At 48.5% G+C, this 18,845-nt stretch overlaps 2 protein-coding genes across 7 annotated transcripts in view; one reads left to right on the top strand and one right to left on the bottom strand.

Moving 5' to 3' along the window:
* The window catches only part of STAT5A (signal transducer and activator of transcription 5A), a 20,498-nt gene extending 16,060 nt beyond the window's left edge, over positions 1-4,438 (top strand). For both annotated transcript variants that reach the window (XM_003786342.3, XM_023511119.1), the window contains 6 exons: positions 193-287; positions 383-513; positions 941-1,096; positions 1,733-1,784; positions 2,103-2,207; positions 3,169-4,438. In XM_003786342.3, coding sequence (XP_003786390.1) covers positions 193-287; positions 383-513; positions 941-1,096; positions 1,733-1,784; positions 2,103-2,207; positions 3,169-3,331 — 702 coding nt within the window. In that variant the 3' untranslated portion in view covers positions 3,332-4,438. The remainder of the gene's footprint in view (positions 1-192; positions 288-382; positions 514-940; positions 1,097-1,732; positions 1,785-2,102; positions 2,208-3,168) is intronic.
* A 1,212-nt stretch (positions 4,439-5,650) lies between these two features.
* Positions 5,651-18,845, bottom strand: part of STAT3 (signal transducer and activator of transcription 3) — a 65,524-nt gene continuing 52,329 nt past the window's right edge. For 2 of the 5 annotated variants that reach the window (XM_023511114.1, XM_023511115.1), the window contains exons 15-24: positions 18,274-18,357; positions 16,945-17,043; positions 16,715-16,850; positions 15,331-15,383; positions 15,023-15,117; positions 14,764-14,903; positions 14,059-14,271; positions 8,886-8,928; positions 8,493-8,605; positions 5,651-7,676 (exon numbers count right to left, since the gene is read on the bottom strand). In XM_023511114.1, the coding sequence (XP_023366882.1) occupies positions 7,621-7,676; positions 8,493-8,605; positions 8,886-8,928; positions 14,059-14,271; positions 14,764-14,903; positions 15,023-15,117; positions 15,331-15,383; positions 16,715-16,850; positions 16,945-17,043; positions 18,274-18,357 (1,032 nt within the window). In that variant the 3' untranslated portion in view covers positions 5,651-7,620. The remainder of the gene's footprint in view (positions 7,677-8,492; positions 8,606-8,885; positions 8,929-14,058; positions 14,272-14,763; positions 14,904-15,022; positions 15,118-15,330; positions 15,384-16,714; positions 16,851-16,944; positions 17,044-18,273; positions 18,358-18,845) is intronic. The other 3 variants (XM_023511117.1, XM_023511116.1, XM_023511118.1) reach the window with 3 other exon arrangements.

The raw sequence follows: 18,845 nt of genomic DNA, 5'->3' as shown, positions 1-18,845 counted from the left end.
CCCCCGCCTCACAGACAGCTTACTGCCCGGGGCTAGCCCCCACTGTCCGTCCATGCCAACCACCTTCTCCTACAACCAGGAAATATGGGGGCTCAGGAGAAGGCTAGGTGGGGACAAGCAGGCACTGACTTTCCTGAGCCACCTGTGAGCCAGGGCAGCAGCCCTGACTTGGGGTCTTCTGGGGACCCTTAGGAGAACCTGCCAGGCTGGAATTACACCTTCTGGCAATGGTTCGATGGGGTCATGGAGGTACTGAAGAAGCATCACAAGCTCCATTGGAATGATGGGTGAGGACTGGGGGTCATGGAAGCTGGGAGACTGGTCTTGGGCTCAGGGACAGTGGCAGCTGGCCCAGCAGTGACACTCAATGCTCCTGCACTAGGGCCATCCTCGGTTTTGTGAATAAGCAGCAGGCCCATGACCTGCTCATCAACAAGCCAGATGGGACCTTCTTGTTGCGCTTTAGCGACTCGGAAATTGGGGGCATCACCATTGCCTGGAAGTTTGACTCCCGTGAGTGCCCATTTTCCCCAACTGCAGCTTCAGGGTTCCTCCTATCCCCTTACTCCTCACCCTCCATCAAGCCTGTGTCCTTACATGGTACTCATCGGGGAAGCTGGGACTGAGCTCAGTGTGTGTGGGGAGGCGTATTGCTTGGATATGTATTTCCTTTCCAACATTTCCAATTGAGACAACCTAAAATCACCACCACATAGACGCCAGGGCTCCCAGGCGAATCTTCCAGCAGTGTCATATGTTCTCCCTCTCTGCCATGACCCGCCTCATCTGTATCTACTCACCTGGTCTGCTGAGCAGAGTGTTCCACCAGCACAGGCTAATAAAAGCCCAGCTTTCTCTGCAAGCCTGTCTTAAAACCCCATGACCTTGGTCCTCCTCCTGCTGGCAGTGGTTGTGGGAATGATCGTTGCTCTTTTCCCAGCGGACCGCAGCCTGTGGAACCTTAAACCATTCACCACGAGGGATTTCTCCATCAGGTCCCTGGCTGACCGGCTGGGTGACCTGAGCTATCTCATCTACGTGTTTCCTGACCGCCCCAAGGATGAGGTCTTCTCCAAGTACTACACTCCTGTGCTTGGTAAGTCCTGCCCCTGCGTCCTGCTGCCTGGCCCCACTGAGGTCTTCCCCCAGCCCACAGACAGAGCCTTTGACCTGGGCAAGGGGGCTCCCAAGAAGAGCCCAGGGGGCTTTCTGTGGGTTTTGGCCCATAGGATGGAGGAGAGGGAAAGTGAGACCCATCCCCATGCTCGCAGAGCTGTGTGGATTCTCACTTCTGCACCCTTGCAGGAAGGGGCCAGGGCCGGGACAAATCATGCCCACAGTCAGGGCTCTGCTCCCACCTGAGCCAGCTGCTATCTCCATTCCCTCCCCCACCCCCCCCCCAGTTGAGTGTGGGATGAAAAGAGGAGAGATTTTTTCCTCTTTGGTCTGTCGCAGATCCATTGGTTGGGTTTGATTCTTGTTTGGCAGGGGTGGGATCAGAGAGAGAGAAAGCAAGTGGCCAGAAAAGGAACTAGAAGCAGGAGTGGGATTGAAGCCAGGGTTCTTGGGGACCCTCAGACTGGACCCATCAGCAGATGTTTTCTTAGGAAATCTCATCCCTGCTGAGGCCCCAGGGTGGTGTGGGCAGGAGGCAGATTGCAGGGGAATGAGCTTTCACCCCATTGGGGAGTTCCAGAGACTTTGGTTCTCACCACCGTCCTCTGCTTGATAGCTAAAACACCTGACGGATACGTGAAGCCACAGATCAAGCAAGTGGTCCCTGAGTAAGTGTCCAAGGTCCGGCTCTGGCTGTCCTCCTGTCTCTTCCTGCCCCAGATACTGCTGTCCCTCCCTTTCCTTGACCCTACATTTCCATTCCCCATCCCCCAGAAAATTTGACTCAGCCCGGGGAGGGACCTGGGCTTGGTCATGCTGTGGACAGTACCCAGGGCCCACTTCTGCATCCGAAACCCAGGGCCAAGTGGGGCACTCTGTCCTCCTACGCCCCAAGAAGGACATAAAGATGCCCCTGAGCCCCTCCCCAAGTCAGCTGAAGCCCGGCCTCCCTGGCAGCTCAGATTCTGTGCCGCTTCCTCCTGCAGGTTTGTGAACGCATCAGCGGATGCCGGGGCCAGTGCCACATACATGGACCAGGCACCCTCCCCAGCCGTGTGTCCCCAGGCTCACTATAACATGTACCCACCAAAGTAAGTGGTATTCTCATGGGGGTCCACAGGGGAGGAGTTGGGGACTTTGCCCCAGCCTGGAGCCCTGGAGGGCTGGTGGGCAAAGTTCCCCCCGAGGCCACTCAGACTAGGCCCACAGTCTGGCTGGGCAGGTGCTGGGAGTGGGAAATCAGCCAGGAAGACACATAGACATTTTGCAAAGTCTACTTCTCACTATGGTACTGACAAGCTAGCTGTGTGACCTTGGGAAAATCGCTGGGTCTCTCTGCTGTTGTTTCCTCATCTGTAAAATGGAGGCAAGCACACCTACCTCATGAGACTGGGGTGAGGATTAAAAGAGACAGTGCAGGTAAAATGGTCACACAGGGAGACTGTATAAGGGCTTGATACAGGGCAGCTATTAATGTGGAAGTTCTCCATGAAAGTCAGATGAGAGTGGGGTAGAAAATAAATTTTGTTCCTTACTGGGTGTGCCCTGGGCTAGATGTATGGATGGGGAGCAAACTATAGTGAGACCACCAAGATTTGGGAGTTATAAAGACCCAGACTCCAATCCTGACTCTACCACCTATAGCCAGGTGGCTCAGAGCAAGTTTCCTAACTTGGCTAAGTCTCAGTTTCTTCCCTTATAAGGTGAGATGAATGTCTACATTGCAGGTGGCTGTGAAAATCAGAGTGGTGACAGGCTAAGCATGTTGTGCTGTCATGCCTCCAGTTTAAGTGAATAGCAAAGCAGGTGGGCAGAGCTCACTGGCTCAGCCACCTGGCTTTACAGATGAGGACAAGGAGAGAGGGGAAATGATTTCCTAAGATCATTCCATGAGGTGTGAATAGGGTGGGGCGTATTCCCAGGGGTGTCTGACCAGGACTAGTCCTGTGCCCAAGAGACTGGCTTGAGTGGGGAGCTGGCAAGGCTGTCTGCTGGGAGTTGAGGCTGTGAGATGTGCCAGCAATCTCTGACATCCCTTTCTCTCTCTACCAGTCCTGACCCTGTCCTTGAGCAGGATGGAGAATTTGACTTGGATGAGAGCATGGATGTAGCCCGGCACGTGGAAGAGCTCTTACGCCGACCCATGGACAGTCTTGGCCCTCGCCTCTCCCCTCCTGCTGGTCTCTTCACTCCTGCCAGAGGCTCCCTCTCATGAATGTTCAAATCCCACACTTCTCCTGGGAAACAACATTCAATGAGAAGAGTTCATATTAATTGTGATTTTAGTATTGCTGTGCATACTGGGGCCTTTGCAAGCAGCACATGGACACGTGTGTGGATGTGTGTACGCATGAGGTGTACCTTGCCTGGGCAGTCCTGGGTATGTGGTGGCACAGAAGTGGCCCAAGATCAAGGCATCTGGGAGCCCACTGGGTCTGTCTCCATTGTGGAAAAGACAGAGCCTCTGTCACTGCGGGTGCTTGGTGCAGGCAAGCCTATTCCTATCTGCTCGGTAGCTATTTGAATGAAATTATCCAAGAAGGGAAAGGGAACCAAGTCTTTAAGCTGAAGTCTCCCTCCTGAGAAGCTTCACCCTCCCAAATGTGTATGTCTTTGTACGTGAAGCTGTCCTCATGTACACAAGTTGGTCTAATTGATTCTTTCCCTTGGGGGGAGGTGGGGGGCTTGTTTGTGAATAATATTTTATACTTTAGTAAATGTGGACTCCAGACTTTTTGTGAACCCAGTCCTAGAGTTTGTCTGGGCCGTGGCTATGTCCTTGACAGTGGAGCTAGGGTGAATCGAAGCAGGGCTGTTGGGGCTGCTCTGAGTCTGTACCACCTCTGTTCCACAGGTATCTCCTCCCCTCCAATAGGCCTGACCTTTCTTTGCAAGCTTGCTTTCTGGGGAGGAGGAAAAGACTGGTCTAGAATATGGTAGGTGAACAGGGGTCCTGGGACTTGCAAAGTTGTCCTCCTTCCCTCCCTTCCTCCTCCCTGTGGAAAACTGCAGCCAGAGGAAAGCACAGCAAAGCAGCCACTGGAGGGGTAAAAGCTGATCCCACTGGACTCCCCTGGGAGGTGGGACCTGGCTGAGGCCTCCTCTCTTGTATAACCAGCTGTCGCTGGAGGAGACCTGGCTCCCACACCCTCTCTCTCAGGCTGTAGGACCCACAGCCAGGGGCAGCTGCCCTTGAAAGATTCGGATCCCAGGCTTAAGCATCTCTGAAGAGAAGTGGGGAGGAAAAGAGGGAGTCTTGTAGTTTGTACAAAGACTACACATTTGTGTAAAGTATTTTTGAATAAAATGTTTTTTTCATAAATTTGCAGCTGTGGCTCCTGGTTTGGAGCTGGAGTTGTTCTGTTCCTTCCCTCTTGTGTGACTGATGGTGTTAATTTTTAGCCCGAAGTTACAACTCTGCACCCTTTTCTGTGATTTTCAAGCGTGTTAACCAGCCCTGGAATACTGTCTGTGCTTCTTAGAAGGCTAAGGAACAAGGTTAGGGGCTACCTACTCCCCTAAAAGCAGGGAACTTGAGTTTTGGGGACAACATGGGGCAGGAGCCTCTGGGGAGGGAGCCCCAGGGCTGGGCAGAGCTGTGGTCTCAGCCTCTTCTACCTGTAAATGACCCTGAAGCTGGGGGCTGAGGGCCAGTGCCAAGAGCATTCTCCACCCTATAGGGTTCCGAAGCTGCCAGAACTGCAGCAGCAGTCCCATCCTCCCAGGCCTCTTCCAGGGACCAGCAGGTGGCACCATCCAGCAGCTGCTGTGTTTTCAAAAGGCTGGGCTGACCATGAGGGAGGCCGGAAGACACCTGGTGCCAAACTGCAGCTAGTCCCTGGTGTCCCCAGAGAACTCAGGGTGGGGGGCTGGGGAGCCAGGACCTGTGGGCAGGTTTCTTCAGCGCCAGAGGAGGGCAGGGGCCCCCTGCAGGGCTGGCGGGGGTGGTGGGGAGGGAAGCGGGCGCTGGCAGCACTAATCTCCACTTCCATCTCTGTGAGGGAAGGAGCTTACATCTCAGGCAGCACCGGTCTGTCTCCATGGCACTGGCTAGGGGACAAGGTGGGGAGAAGCCCAGCTGATGTAGCTGAGGTCACTGCTGTGCTCATTTTGCCACCCACTGCCCAGGGGCCCACGGTGACTAGCCAGTGAACCGTCTTTATGCTGTCCTGTCCCCACCATGAACTGAAGTGATAACAGCACCAACTGTGGAAGGGGAGGCCCTGGGGCCTTGGGGCTGGGGTGGGAGTATCTTAGGTAGCTTATCTGACCTGACAGGGCACTGAAGCTCTGGGAGGTGGGGGAGGGAAGCCTCTGCTCTGACAACTTCTGCCCTGGACTATTGACCCCCTCCTTCACCAGGTCCCCTGCTGGTGGTTCACATAACATAGGGGCCTGTGTCAGTTTAGGAATGAGCCGGGGAAGGCAGTAGAGTCTTCTCAAAATGGTATCTGTGCCTATCCCAGGACACAAGTGTGTGAGGCCCCCTCAGAACTTGCAGGGGAAAAGGGAGCCACACAGAGCTGCCATGCTATCAGATGATTCCTATATAACTTTTATTTTTGGAAGTTAAAGTAGATACAGCAATATACAAAAAAAAAACACAATAATATAAATTTTTACACTATGAAGTATACACTGGAATTTGAATGCAGTGGCAGGGGAAGGGGGAGAGAGCCGGCAGGTCCTGAGGACTCTGTCCTCTAACTGAGGGACCTGACTGAGCAAGTCTCAGCTCCTCTCAGAACTTTTGTTACAATCAGAATTAAAACCAGATAAACACGCCATAGCCATGAACTTTACAGAGTCTGCTCCAGAGAAGCTCAAACTTTGCCCTAGATTCCTATGACTTAAACCCAGGGGTAAGCCCAAGTCTCACCTTTCTAGATATTCTCTTGGTTAATGAGTTAAGCTTATCATGTACTGAAGAGTGTTGCTGGAGAAGGGAGTGTCACACATCAACCCTTTCCAGGCAGGAGGACAGGAATGGCCATGGGTGAGCCCTGTTCATCTTAGAGAGAAGGTCCTTTCCTCCTTAATTCAGAAACTAGCTAATTTGGATCTAATAAATAGAATTCCGTAGAAACTCTGCTCAACTGAGGCAAAATGGTTTTGTGACACCAAATCCAGCCATGCCTCTGGGTCAGAGGAGGTCCACCTAGCACATACCTAGTCTTCCAAAATGCACAGTAAAGGCTGAGGCACAGGCCATATGGAAGGCTGTAGCTTGTTCTGTGTCACTCATGGGACCCCTGTAGGGAAGAGACAGTCACCAGCCTCAGAAAAGGGGCAGACCTCGCGTTTATAGGTGAGCCTTTACCCTGCATTTGCCAAGGGAAGAAGTGACTATGGGTACTGCTGGAAATCACCAACAAACTGGGGTAAGAACCATATTCCCTGAGGTCAGCTAGACACTTCACTGAGGCCCCATAGTCTGAGTCATGTTCAGCCTATAACTCTCTCCCTCTTCTTCTATGAGGCCCTGAGACCTGGATTCCCAAAGCAAATAGGACAATGGACCTTTAGACACTGGAAGGATAAATGCCACTAGCGGGGTCAGGGAGACTGAGGGGGAAGGAAGCAGAATCATCCCGGCCCTGGTAAGGCACCCACAGGAGCAACCTAGGCTCTGAAACAGGAGCTAAAGTCCACGGGAAAGGGGAGTAAGGTTGTAAGCACCCTCTGCTCAGCCTTACCCCTGCCCAAAGGCTAACACATTATGGGGAAAATAAAAATCTGTTTATAAAAAATGGCTAAAAGATGGTTAGGTTCTCCCTAAACCTTCCTATTTCAATACAAAGCCCAGGCCACAGCTTCAGATGTCTTTTAAGGGTTTAATCTGAAGGCCATTATCAAGAATTGCATAAATTATCAGCCTGAAGAAAGCTGAATGCTTAAAGCACCAAGAAGGCTGTTAACTGGGTTTTCTTAAATATAGAAAGGCTATGCACTGGGTGTTTTTTGCCCTTTAATTTTTAATTTAAAAAGAAACCTAGGGCTCAGACAGTCCTACCTTCTATTTGGATGTTAGCAAGGTTAAAAGTGCAATGCCAGGAGTATGTAGCTACAGGCAGCCTGTGGCATGAGCTTATAGAAACAGGCAGAAGGATGCCACTGGCACCAGGAGGCACTTGGCTAACAACAACAACAACAACAACAACAACAACAAAAAGCTGCTGAGAAAGGAGGGCAAGGGAACAAAAAACACAAGACATTTCCTTTTTCTCCTTCAGCCACCCTCTTCCACATCCCCTGATCAAGGTCTCAGAGAACACATTCTTATTTGCATTTAGATAAAAGCATATCACCCACATTCACTCATTTCTCTATTTTTAAAAGTGCCCAGATTGCTCAAAGATAGCAGAAGTAAAAGATTAAAAAAAAAAAAATCTGGAACCACAGAGTGCGGAGTTTCAGAAGATCTGGGGTTTGTCTGTGTAAGGGGTGGGAGAGCACAGGTAGGCGCCTCTGCCATATCTCTCTGCAGCTTCCGTTCTCAGCTCCTCACATGGGGGAGGTAGCGCACTCCGAGGTCAACTCCATGTCAAATGTGAGGGACTCTGGAGGGACAGACGGGGAAAGATAGTTCAGTTGAATGTCCTCTACAGCTGGCAGAGCACACTCCAGCCCTTCAGTGGCCAGGGCTCAGGCCACCACTGCCGTATAGTCTCCTGCCCCTTCAGGGCAAGGCTGGGTCAGCAAAGTCAGATTTACTCTCCTCCCTACTGGGCCTTGGCCTTGGGAAGAGGCCTCCTTCCTCCTTAACTCATTCCCAGGTCTCCATGTTCAAAGATCTGAGGCTGCTCTGTTTAACACAGTGGCCTCAAATCATATGTAGCCACTGAACACTTGAAATGTGGTTCATCCAAGCTGAGATATATATACTGTGGCGGTCAAAAGCCCAGCAGACTTTAAAGACTTAAGTGTGAAAATTAAAAAAAAAAAATCTTGATTTTGTCTTCCATGTTGAAATGAGAGTACATATGTTGGGTTTAACGGGCTAAATATACAGGGCATCCCAAAGTGACCCCTAAAGTCTTTCTTTTTACAAAATATTCTCTATATGTTGGCTACCTCTTTGTAAAATTGTATAATGATTATTTTGCAAATAAAGGTACATTTAGCTACAATTTCCTCTTTTTTTCTATGTATGGTGACTTTAGGGGCAACTTTTGGGACACCAGGTATTATAAAAATTAACCCATTCTCATGTGGCAACTAGAATATTTACACCTGCACACGTGGTACGAGTTCCATTTCTGCTGGAGAGCACTGCTCTGGAACCTTCTTCTACTGTTCTGAGTGACCAGTTCTTGGCTCTGCACATGTGAGCACCATCCAAAGGGGACTGACTTGTCTGCCAACCAAATACTCACCAAACTGCCCTCCTGCTGACGGTTCAGCACCTTCACCATTATTTCCAAACTGCATCAATGAATCTAAAGTGCGGGGGGACATCGGCAGGTCAATGGTATTGCTGCAGGTCGTTCTGTAGGAAATGGGGAGCAGCAGGAAGGGGAAGGGCCGGGTTGACAAGACACAATGGAGGAAAAAAAAAGAACAAAACATACACACACAAGCCATCAAACTCTGGTCTCCAACGGAAAAATAAAAGCTCAAGCTTTTTAAACACACAAGGCCACTTTGAGTACTAAACATAGCCCAGGGGCTTCCAACCCTGCACAGGTAACTGTCACCCCGTGTCCTATTCCCAGGGATAACTGAGGACATTAGAAATGAAGGCAAAGTTGGGAAGGGAGGTCACTTACGGGGTCACACAGATAAACTTGGTCTTCAGGTATGGGGCAGCACCTGGGAAAAAGAAAACTGTGCTTACTGACGGTGGTAGCCCTCTGAGCACAGGGCAGGAGGAAGCTGTCTGCCTCACTAGCGCTGACTTGAGACTCACTCCATCCTTACATGGAGATTATTTGCAAACCTCCATTCGCCCCACAAGATTGACCGTCCTCACCATACACTAGTTGGGATGTCCTAGGCACTTGCAGCTTTGAAGTTCAATTCTTCCCAAGAAGATCTCCTGAGCTGCAGATGCTTTTCGGCATACCCTTGTTCCACCTCAGCCTAAATTATCGTCACTCATGTATTCATTCTTTCCCTCAATTATGGAAACATTTAACTGCTTCCAGGTGGTCTGGAGATTCTATTCCAGCCTGGTTGTATCGCTTACATAACCTATGCATTCAGGAACCGAGCCTATGGAGTCTGCGTGGTGTCCTGCACAGATACCAACATCACCAAGTCTTTTGGAGAAGGTGGAGGGTGCTAATGCTTGTGCTTCGAAAGCTGAAGGTTATACAGGTACCTTCTATTTCTGCCAGCACTAATCAGCCTCGATCATATTTTTTTCAATTTTAATTTTAATTTTTTGTTTTTTAGTTTAGTTTTCTTTTTTTTTTTTTTAGAGACAGAGCCTCACTTTATTGCCCTTGGTAGAGTGCCGTGGCGTCACAGCTCACAGCAACCTCCAACTCCTGGGCTTAGGCAATTCTCCCGCCTCAGCCTCCTGAGTAGCTGGGACCACAGGCGTCTGCCACAATGCCCGGCTATTTTTTTGTTGCAGTTTGGCTGAGGCGGGGTTTGAACCTACCACCCTCGGGATATGGGGCTGGTGCCCTACTCACTGAGCCACAGGTGCTGCCCTCAATTGTAATTTTTTATTTTTTTCTGAGACTGGGTCTCACTCAGTCACCCTGGCTAGAGTGCAGGGTGTCATCATAGCTCACTGCAACCTCAAACTCCTGGGCTCAAGTGATACTCCTGACTCAGCCTCCCAAATAGCTGGGATGACAGGCAGGCATGACGATGCCCAGCTAATTTTTTTTATTTTTAGTAGACAAGGGGTCTTGCTCTTGTTCAGACTGGTCTTAAACTCCCAAGCTCAAATGATTCTCTGCCTCAGCCTCCCAGAGTGTCAGGATGACGGGCATGAGCCACCACACCTGGCTTCAATCACATTTTTAGATGGGGGCATTAGTAGCTTCCTAGTTGGATAAATACGTCAAATATAAAGCACCCTCTACACACCGGGAAGATTATTTTGTGGCGTAGTCCAATCCACTCAACCAGGAGACAGGAGACCAGCACACTTCACCAACTAAGAGACCTGGAGCAAGGAGCTTTTTCTCTCATGCATAAAATAAGGAGGGGGAAGGAGAAGGTGCCAATTGTCTATAATCCCCATTTTTATAATTCTTGTTCTATAGTTAGAAATGTGAGGACTAGGCTCAGCGCCTGTAGCTTAGTGGCTAGGGCACCAGCCACATACACCAGAGTTGGCAGGTTTGAATCCAGCCCAGGCCTGCCAAACAACGACAACTACAACCAAAAAATAGCCGGGTATTGTGACAGGCACTTGTAGTCCCAGCTACTTGGGGGACTGAGACAAGAGAATGGCTGGAGGATTGAGAGGCAAGAGCTGGAGGTTGCTGTCAGCTGTGCTGCCACAGCACTTGAATGAGGACGACACAGTGAGACTCTGTCTCAAAAAAAAAAAAGAAAAGAAATGTGAGGACTAGCATAAAGTTAGATCCTGCATGCCTGTACCAAGAGGTCAAGGAGCCTTGGGGACACCAACATGACATCTGGGAATTCAGGTGAGCAAACCAGTTAGGAGGCATGAGGCAGGGTGAGATGGGCCAAGAGAAGCAGTCCTCAAGTGTGGGGGTTTGAAACTACAGGGCCTGAAAGCACAAAGACCTGAGAGGATGCTCTGTGAAGCGACTCTTGGACTGCTGTCCTGAGGTTATTTCTGGCCAGGAAAGAGATTGATTCAGTGCAAAATCCAAAGGACCTACTGAGGCAAGCAAGGTTCTAGTGTTCTGTAAATACAATTATCTTGGCCCAGACTTGAAGGGACCTGATACCCTAGACAGAAAAGGGTTTAATTCTCTAGTGATAGAGATAGATGAGAAAAACAGCCTGAGAGGGAACAGTAGAGACAGAGGACTAACAGCTGATTTATGGGTGGCTTCTTTTTGTTTTTTGAGACAGAGTCTCAAGCTGTCGCCCTGGGTAGAGTGCTGTGGCATCACAGCTCACAGCAACCTCAAACTCTTGGGCTTAAGTGATTCTCTTGCCTCAGCCTCCCAAGTAGCTAGGACTACAGGTGCCTGCCACAATGCCTGGCTACACATGTGGCTTCTTATAAGGTTGTAAATGTACTTCAATTTGTAAGTGGCAGGCCAGGTGCAGTGACTCACACTTGTAATCCTAGCACTCTGGGAGGCAGAGAAGGGGCCTGAGCTCAAGAGTTTAAGACCATCCTGAATAAGAGCGAGACCCTGTCTCTACAAAAAAATAGAAAAATTAGCCAGGTGTTGTGGCAGGAGCCTATAGTCCCAGCTACTCAGGAGGCTGAGGTGAGAGAATCATGTGAGCGCAAGACAGTTTGAAGTTGCTGTGAGCTATAGTGCCATGGTACTCTACCCAGGGCAACAGAGTGAGACTGTCTCCAAACAACAAGGCCAGGCGAGGTGCCTCACACCTATAATCCTAGCACTCTTGAAGCCCGAGGCAGGCAGACTGCTTGAGCTCAGAAGTTCAAGATCAGACTAAGCCAAAGTGAGAACCCACCTCTACCCAAAACTAGAAAAACTAGCCATGTGTTGTGGTGGGTACTGTAGTCCCAGCCACCCAGAAGGCTGAGGCAAGAGGATTGAGCCTGAGAGTTTGAGGTTGCTGTGAGCTAGGATCCCACAGCACTCTACCCAGGGTGACAGAGTGAGACTTTGTCTCAAAAATAAATAAATAAATAAAATAATGTGTAAGTGGCTCAGAATCTCTCCCTCAAGCCATAAGGAAATACTATGTGGGCTTTTAATGGAGAAGTATGGAGGAGAGGTGATCTATTTCTGAGATGCTCAGACCATAATACTCTTTTGAGTTGGAAATAACAGAGGAAAGAGTGGCAGTCTCCTGTCTCTGAAGATTGATTCCCATGTTAGCACAGGGACCCCACCTGTACCCGTGGCCAGGCTCACACTAAGCCCTCAGCGGCTGCTCCCTACACTCATCTCTCCAGGAGGCAGGCAAACCACTCAAGCAATTAGTTTCTTTCTAGTGATTAGCGCCTTGCCCCTGGGGAAGCACTGATGTTTCCAGGCAGGAAAAGACCTTGCCTGTAGCCCACGGAAGGGGCAGTGTTAAGGGAAGGTGCAGCCTTAGACTGGGAGGTGGGATCCTGAAAGCAAAATCAGTCTAAACGACCAGCACTTGGACCTAAACGTCCTCTGCAGAAGGAACAAAGAGTAGTGTGGCAGGGGCTGATAAAGAGATGTCCCAACTGAAGCACACGTGGAAGGAGAGATAAGCAGCAGACAGGAAGTGAGGGTTATGCTCTCCTAGAGTATGAACAAAACTCAGTGCTAGAACAAAGGAGAAAGGAGAGTCAATGTCAATTAGCTCAAATTTCCTCTTCTAAGTCTCATTCTCCCCCACTCCAAGAAATTCTTTGAAAGGCATACTGAGGAAAAACTAGTTGGTGAGTTTGTGTATGTGCGTACTTTTTGGACAAAAACCATTTTTTAAAAAAGAACTGGGGCAGAGAAGCCAACCCCAATGGATCACGTTAAAGAGCCCATCGTTGGCTCTATGATTTAGAAAAGTTAAATAAAACAAAGAACTGCAGCCTGGTGCGGTGGCTCACGCCTATAATCCTAGCACTCTGGGAAGCTGAGGTGGGAGGATTGCTTGAGCTCAGGAGTTTGAGACCAGCCTACACAAGAACGAGACCCCATCTCTGCCAAAAACAGAAAAAATTAACTGGGAGTGATAACTCATGCCCGGAGTCCTAGCTACCAGGGAGGCTGAGGCAGGAAGATTGCTTGAGCTCAGGAGTGTGAGGTTGCTGTGAGCTATGATAACACCATTGAGCTCTAGCTTGTGCAACAAAAGCTAGATTCTGTCTCAAAGAAACCCAAAATAATAATAAAATAAAACACAAAGAACGTTAAATCAGAGACTCATCACCAGGATCTGGATAAAGAATCAAGAGTCAAAGCAGCAGGTGGGAACACATCAGTGGGCTGTCCCCTCCACACTAAGGAAAGCCCAGAGATTATAGGTTTAAACAGGAAAGCCCAGAGATTATAGGTTTAACATAAAATAATTTACATATAACATATAAATACATATCCTCTCACACATTCAAAAATATCTGGCAGGCTTGGTGGCTCATACCTATAATCCCAGAATACTGGGAGACCACAGCAGGATGATTGCTTGAGGCTGGGCATTTGAGACCAGCCTGGACAACATAGTGAAATTCCAACTTCACAAAAAATTAAAAACTTAGCTGGACATGGTGGTGTGTGCTAACTATCCCAGCTACTCCAGAGGCTGAGGCAGGAGGATCCCTTGAACTTGGAAGTTCAAGGCAGCTGCAAGCTATGATTGTGCCACTGCACTCTAGCCTAGATGACTGAGACTTTGTCTCAAAAATAATTTTTTTTTAAATTTTCAATAGCTGTACGTTCTAAGTAACAACTCCATACCCTGTAGCCAGGCCCTGTCTTTCGCTTCGAACACAATGCTTGCCCAGTCTGGTGTGAATTGTGCTCCAACGCTACTAACAACTGTTTCCTCCAGAAAGCCTTTCTTCGGCTCACTTAACATAAGCATTGTGTGAGGTGGGCATCCTGTTAAAGAACCCTGTCCTTACTTTCTCTTCTCAGTGTCCTAGCATGTTTGGGGGTGGGGGTGGATGTACTACTTCCCCCTTTAAACTCGTGCATTGCCTGTGGGTTGAGGACTACTGACTGATTCTCTCAAATCCCATCAGTCTGCCCAAAAGCACTCACTACAAAGTTCCTTCCCATTAGGAGGAATAAGGATTTCACAGGTTATTCAGTTGATCCTTCAAGGATCCTGAAATTTCTATCTTTTCCCAAAAATTAAATGCCAGAAACACGGAAAATCAACAACTACCTGGGTCGGCTTCCGGATGCTCCTGGCTCTCGGGCCGACAATACTTCCCGAATGCTTCTTCCTTAGGGATGTCAGGGTAGAGATAGACCAGTGGAGACACGAGGATGTTGGTGGCATCCATGATCTTATAGCCCATGATGATTTCAGCAAATGACATGTTGTTAAGCTGCTGCTTGGTATATGGTTCCACTGACTGGATCTGGGTCTTACCTGTTGCAGAATCCAGGAAGGAAGGACAGCTGGGTAATCTCAGAGAAAACGACCTTTATCTTTCCTCAACAGGGAAAGACTTATACCAGTCTGGCACTTGAGACCCTGAACATCCTGTCCAGTGGCCTGGCACTGTTGAAATGTCCAGGTTGGTTCCTACTTTAGAAGAGGCTACCCAATTGAGTCACTTGAATAACCTCAAATAGAAATGATGACTTGCATAAGACATGTTAACAGGATTAAGAAAGAGGATGAAGAATAAAATCTAAATTGCAAATTTCTAGACAAATACCTGCCATGGGAGCAAGCAAAACAAACTGGCAAACCAATCCTTCAGCTGCAAGAATTTAGAGCAAAAAAGTCATCCTCAAGTCTGAGGCAGGCGAGCCAGAGGCCATCTCTGCCCACTAGGGGGCAGTAAGTGGTTACAACTAGTAGCAGCCCTGACACTGCAGCACCAGCCACCAGGTGGGGTTGAGGAGCTAAGCTTACCGCTGATGTCCTTCTCCACCCAAGTGAAGGTGACTCCTCCTTCTTTGCTGCTTTCACTGAATCTTAGCAAGAAGGTTCCTGGGGGCTTGGTGCTCAAGATGGCCCGTTCCCGCTCTTTACTGATGAAGCCCATTATGTACCTGGAACCAAGGAGGAGGAACAACACTGTTTGGGCAAATAGGGTATCCCCTGCTGCTGGCTTGCTGGTGACTTGGTTACACCTCTGCACTGTCTGCCAGACAAAGGAGTTTCAACCTACCCTTCATTCCAAAGGGCCAGAATGTACTTTTTCACAAGGTCAATGATATTGTCCAGCCAGACCCAGAAGGAGAAGCCCTTGCCAGCCATGTTTTCCTAGATAAAAGAATAATGAGAAAGTCAAGGCTACCACCAGCATAGCCCATCCCTTCCTGAGGACACAGTGCATAGCCAAAATCCTCAGTCCCATCTACCTTCCCGCCGGTCCTACTGACCACTGAACCAAGAGTTCAGAGACTTCAGCCCACAGCCCTCCAGGACCACTCTCACTCCCAAGAGGTGACCACCGGATTCAACAAGATTTCTTACTTTGCAAAATTTAGCCCACGTGATCTGACACCCTGAATAGTTCACACCAGGTCCTGAAGGAAAAGAAAAAAATAAAGTAGTGAATCTTCAGCTTTGAATCAAGATGTTATTTCCTAAAATCGGACACACACACAATAGGCCATGAAACCACTGGCTCTCATGTATTTGTGTTGTGTGCACTCTGCACAAACAGACCCTATACTAGGGTGACCAGATTTTAACATTTGTAAAGCAGGACAACACGGGCGGGGCGGGGGGGTGCAGAGGACAGAGCAGGACAAGGCCTGACAACAATGCAAACTTTGATAAGCAGTTCTTGATAATCACTTCTCAACAATTATTTGTTATTATTACAGTTTAACATTATAAAATTAACAAAAATAATATAAAACTCATATTCTGGCAAAATAGCCACATGGCAGCTGAAAACCGTATATTCCCTTCCTTTTCTCCCGCCCATTTGTGCATTCTTTCCAAAAATCAGGACTTTTTAAAAATGCCACGGGACGCAGCACAAATTGTTCAAAAGCGGGACGTCTGGTCACCCTACCCTATACCCTAATCCTGTCACATGCCTGCTGGCGCTGCGCAGGTCCCTCTGCTCCTCACTGACAGCCAGTATTAAAAGGCCGTATTTTGTGACAGCTGCTTTATTAGGACAAAGGTAATTATAGTCCAGGTGGAACATAAAATAGTCTACTAAATTTTTTTACTCCAGAGTGAAAAATTAAAACTAGGGCCAGGCGCAATGGCTTATGCCTATAATCCTAAAAGTCTGGGAGGCCAAGGCAGGTGGATCGCTTGAGGGCAAGAGTTCGAGACCAGCCTGAGCCAGAGCAAGGCTCCGTCTCTATTAAAAATAGAAAAAATGAAATCTAGTCATGCCTTGTGGTGGGTGCCTGTAGTCCTAGCTACTTGGAGGGCTGAGGCAAGAGGATCACCTGAGTCCAAGAGTTGGAGGTTGTGGTGAGCTATGATGATGCCAAGGTACTCTACCCAGGGTGACAGAGTGAGACTCTGTCTCAAAATAAATAAAATAAAATAAAATAAAATAAATAAAAAGCTATCCTACAGATTTTTAAAGAAATGGACAGGGAATGTCATGCCTTTAGCTCCAACTTCTTAAAAGATTTTCTGAGGTTAGACAGAAGGGTATCTAGCTAGAGTAATAGCCTAAAAGGGTGAGGAAGGCAAAGGCCAGGTGAAAAGAAATCTGCCTCCCACCCTATATAAACGACCACCAGGATGCAAACTGTGCCCTGAGTCTCCAATGTGGCACCTTGCCCAGGGTGGATGCTCAGTAAACTTGGCCTGGATTAACAGCCCGACAGGCCAGATCCCTTTTCTGAGGAGGGCAGGAGAGAGAAGGGGATAAAAGGCAGACCCAGGAGTTTCTCTGCCAGCGTAGTCAACTGCTCGATGCTCAGCCCACGCTTCGTTGTGGAGGAGAACTGCCAGCTCAGCACCTCGGCCACTTGATCCCACGTTCCAATTGGGGGCTTGGTGAAAAAGTTCACGTTCTGTGGAAAATAACGCATGTGCTCATTCAGATGGGAGATAGTGCTGATGACCTGTACTAGGTACCAAGAAGCCACAAGAGGATGGGGCACTAACCTTGGGGTTGTTGGTCAGCATGTTATACCACAGGATCGATGCCCAGGCATTTGGCATCTGACAGATGTTGGAGATCACCACAACTGGCAAAGAGTGGGTCTGTGGAGTCAGTGGAGAATGAGTCAGGGAGGCAGAGGGGCTCTCTCAGGCTCAAAAGTCTGTTTACCCATGACTCTCAGGGCTTGGAATAAAGGACAAGCCACCATGCACACCTGCTACCAACTCTAGGCAAACAGTGTGACAGAGTCAGCTCAACCTCCAGAGTGGAGAGAAGGCTGGACCAGCCACAGAGCTCACAGCTAGTTACTTACCATGTTTCCCTGAAAATAAGACACTGTCTTATATTTATTTTTTCTTAAGAAGACACACTAGGGCTTATTTTCAGAGGATGTCTTCCTCTCCGCGCTGAAATGTATGGCGTGGCTATGCAGTGTATCATAGCCATCACTAGGTCTTATTATAGGGGTAGGGCTTATATTTAACAAATACAGAGAAATCCTGCTATGGCTTATTTTTTGGGTAGGTCTTATTTTCGGGGAAACACGGTATACAGTATGACTTGCTCATAGCTTGTCCCCCAGTTCACAGAGTCCCTATTCCTAAGGTTGGAAGGCATCCTCCAAAAACTGAAGCTGTATCTTTCCATGAAACAATGAAGTCCCAGAAATCAAAGACTAGGATTCCTGCCTTTCCAGGTATCTCTTGATTTGAAATTCAAGAAAGTTGGGAAAAGAGAAGGTACAAATACCATGATCTGCTGCCAAGACTCTTTTGCCCAAACTTTATAAAGTCACTCTAATCAATTTCTACATACAGATTTTCATCTCAAGTTTGCTGGAAGCTGAGTATATATGTATCTTAAGCACTCAGGCAAGACTTTATTCTCAGATGGGATACCAAAGATTTTTTTGGAGAAAAATAGCAAAATAGGCCAGATGCGGTGGGTCATGCCCGTAATCCTAGCACTCTGGGAGGCCGAGGGGAGTAGATTGCCTGAGTTCACAAATTTAAGACCAGTCTGAGTCAGAGTGAGACCCTGTCTCTAAAAATAGCTGGGTGTTATGGTGGGCACCTGTTGTGCCAGGTGCACGGGAGGTTGAAGCAAGAGAATCACTTGAGCCCAAGAGTCTGAGGTTGCTATGAGTTATGATGCCACAGCACTCTACCAAGGGTGACAACATGAGACTCAGTCTCCCCCCCCAAAAAAAGCAAAATAAACACAGTACTTAGTAAACAGTAATTCTACCTTCTTTAATAAAAATCCCACCAGAAGTTTTGTCCTGAGTCACCCTGTACACAGCGCCACACTGATTCTGCTGCAGAACTCACCTCTAGGTCAATCTTGAGGCCTTGGTGATACACCTCAGTCTCAAAGGTGATCAGGTGCAGCTCCTCGGTCACAATTAGGGAGGCCTACAAGGATGAGAAGGACACTCCTCCTCAGAGATGGCATTCGGTGCTAACAGCCACAGCTGAGGAAAACTACATGCCACAGCCTCATGACACCAAGAAGGGGAAGCCACCAGGTGGCCCCAGGGACACACCACAGAGCATGTGCTCTCTTCAACACTATGATTCTCAATCTAATTTTTAACTCAGTTTGTGGGATAATATCAGCAATGGACCCAATAGTTTACTATAAAGTGTGTAAGGCGCAAAGTAACAATGAACACCTGTGAAACCACCGCCTAGTTTATTTTATTTATTTATTTATTTACCACCACCTAGTTTATAAAGAGAAAATCATTACTGCTGGCTGATGTTTCCTGGTGGCTTTCCCTCCTCCCTCAGAAGTAGCTGCTATTGGGCAGTGCCTGTGGCTCAAAGGAGTAGGGTGCTGGCCCTGTATGCTGGAGGTGGCGGGTTCAAACCCAGCCCCAGCCAAAAACTGCAAAAAAAAA

The sequence above is a fragment of the Otolemur garnettii genome, unplaced genomic scaffold (genome assembly GCF_000181295.1).
Source record: "Otolemur garnettii isolate 467f Iridium unplaced genomic scaffold, OtoGar3 scaffold00018, whole genome shotgun sequence".
Classification (NCBI taxonomy): Eukaryota; Metazoa; Chordata; class Mammalia; order Primates; family Galagidae; genus Otolemur; species Otolemur garnettii.
The sequence above is the reverse complement of the archived record's forward strand: the minus strand, read 5'-3'. Positions and strand labels throughout refer to the sequence as shown.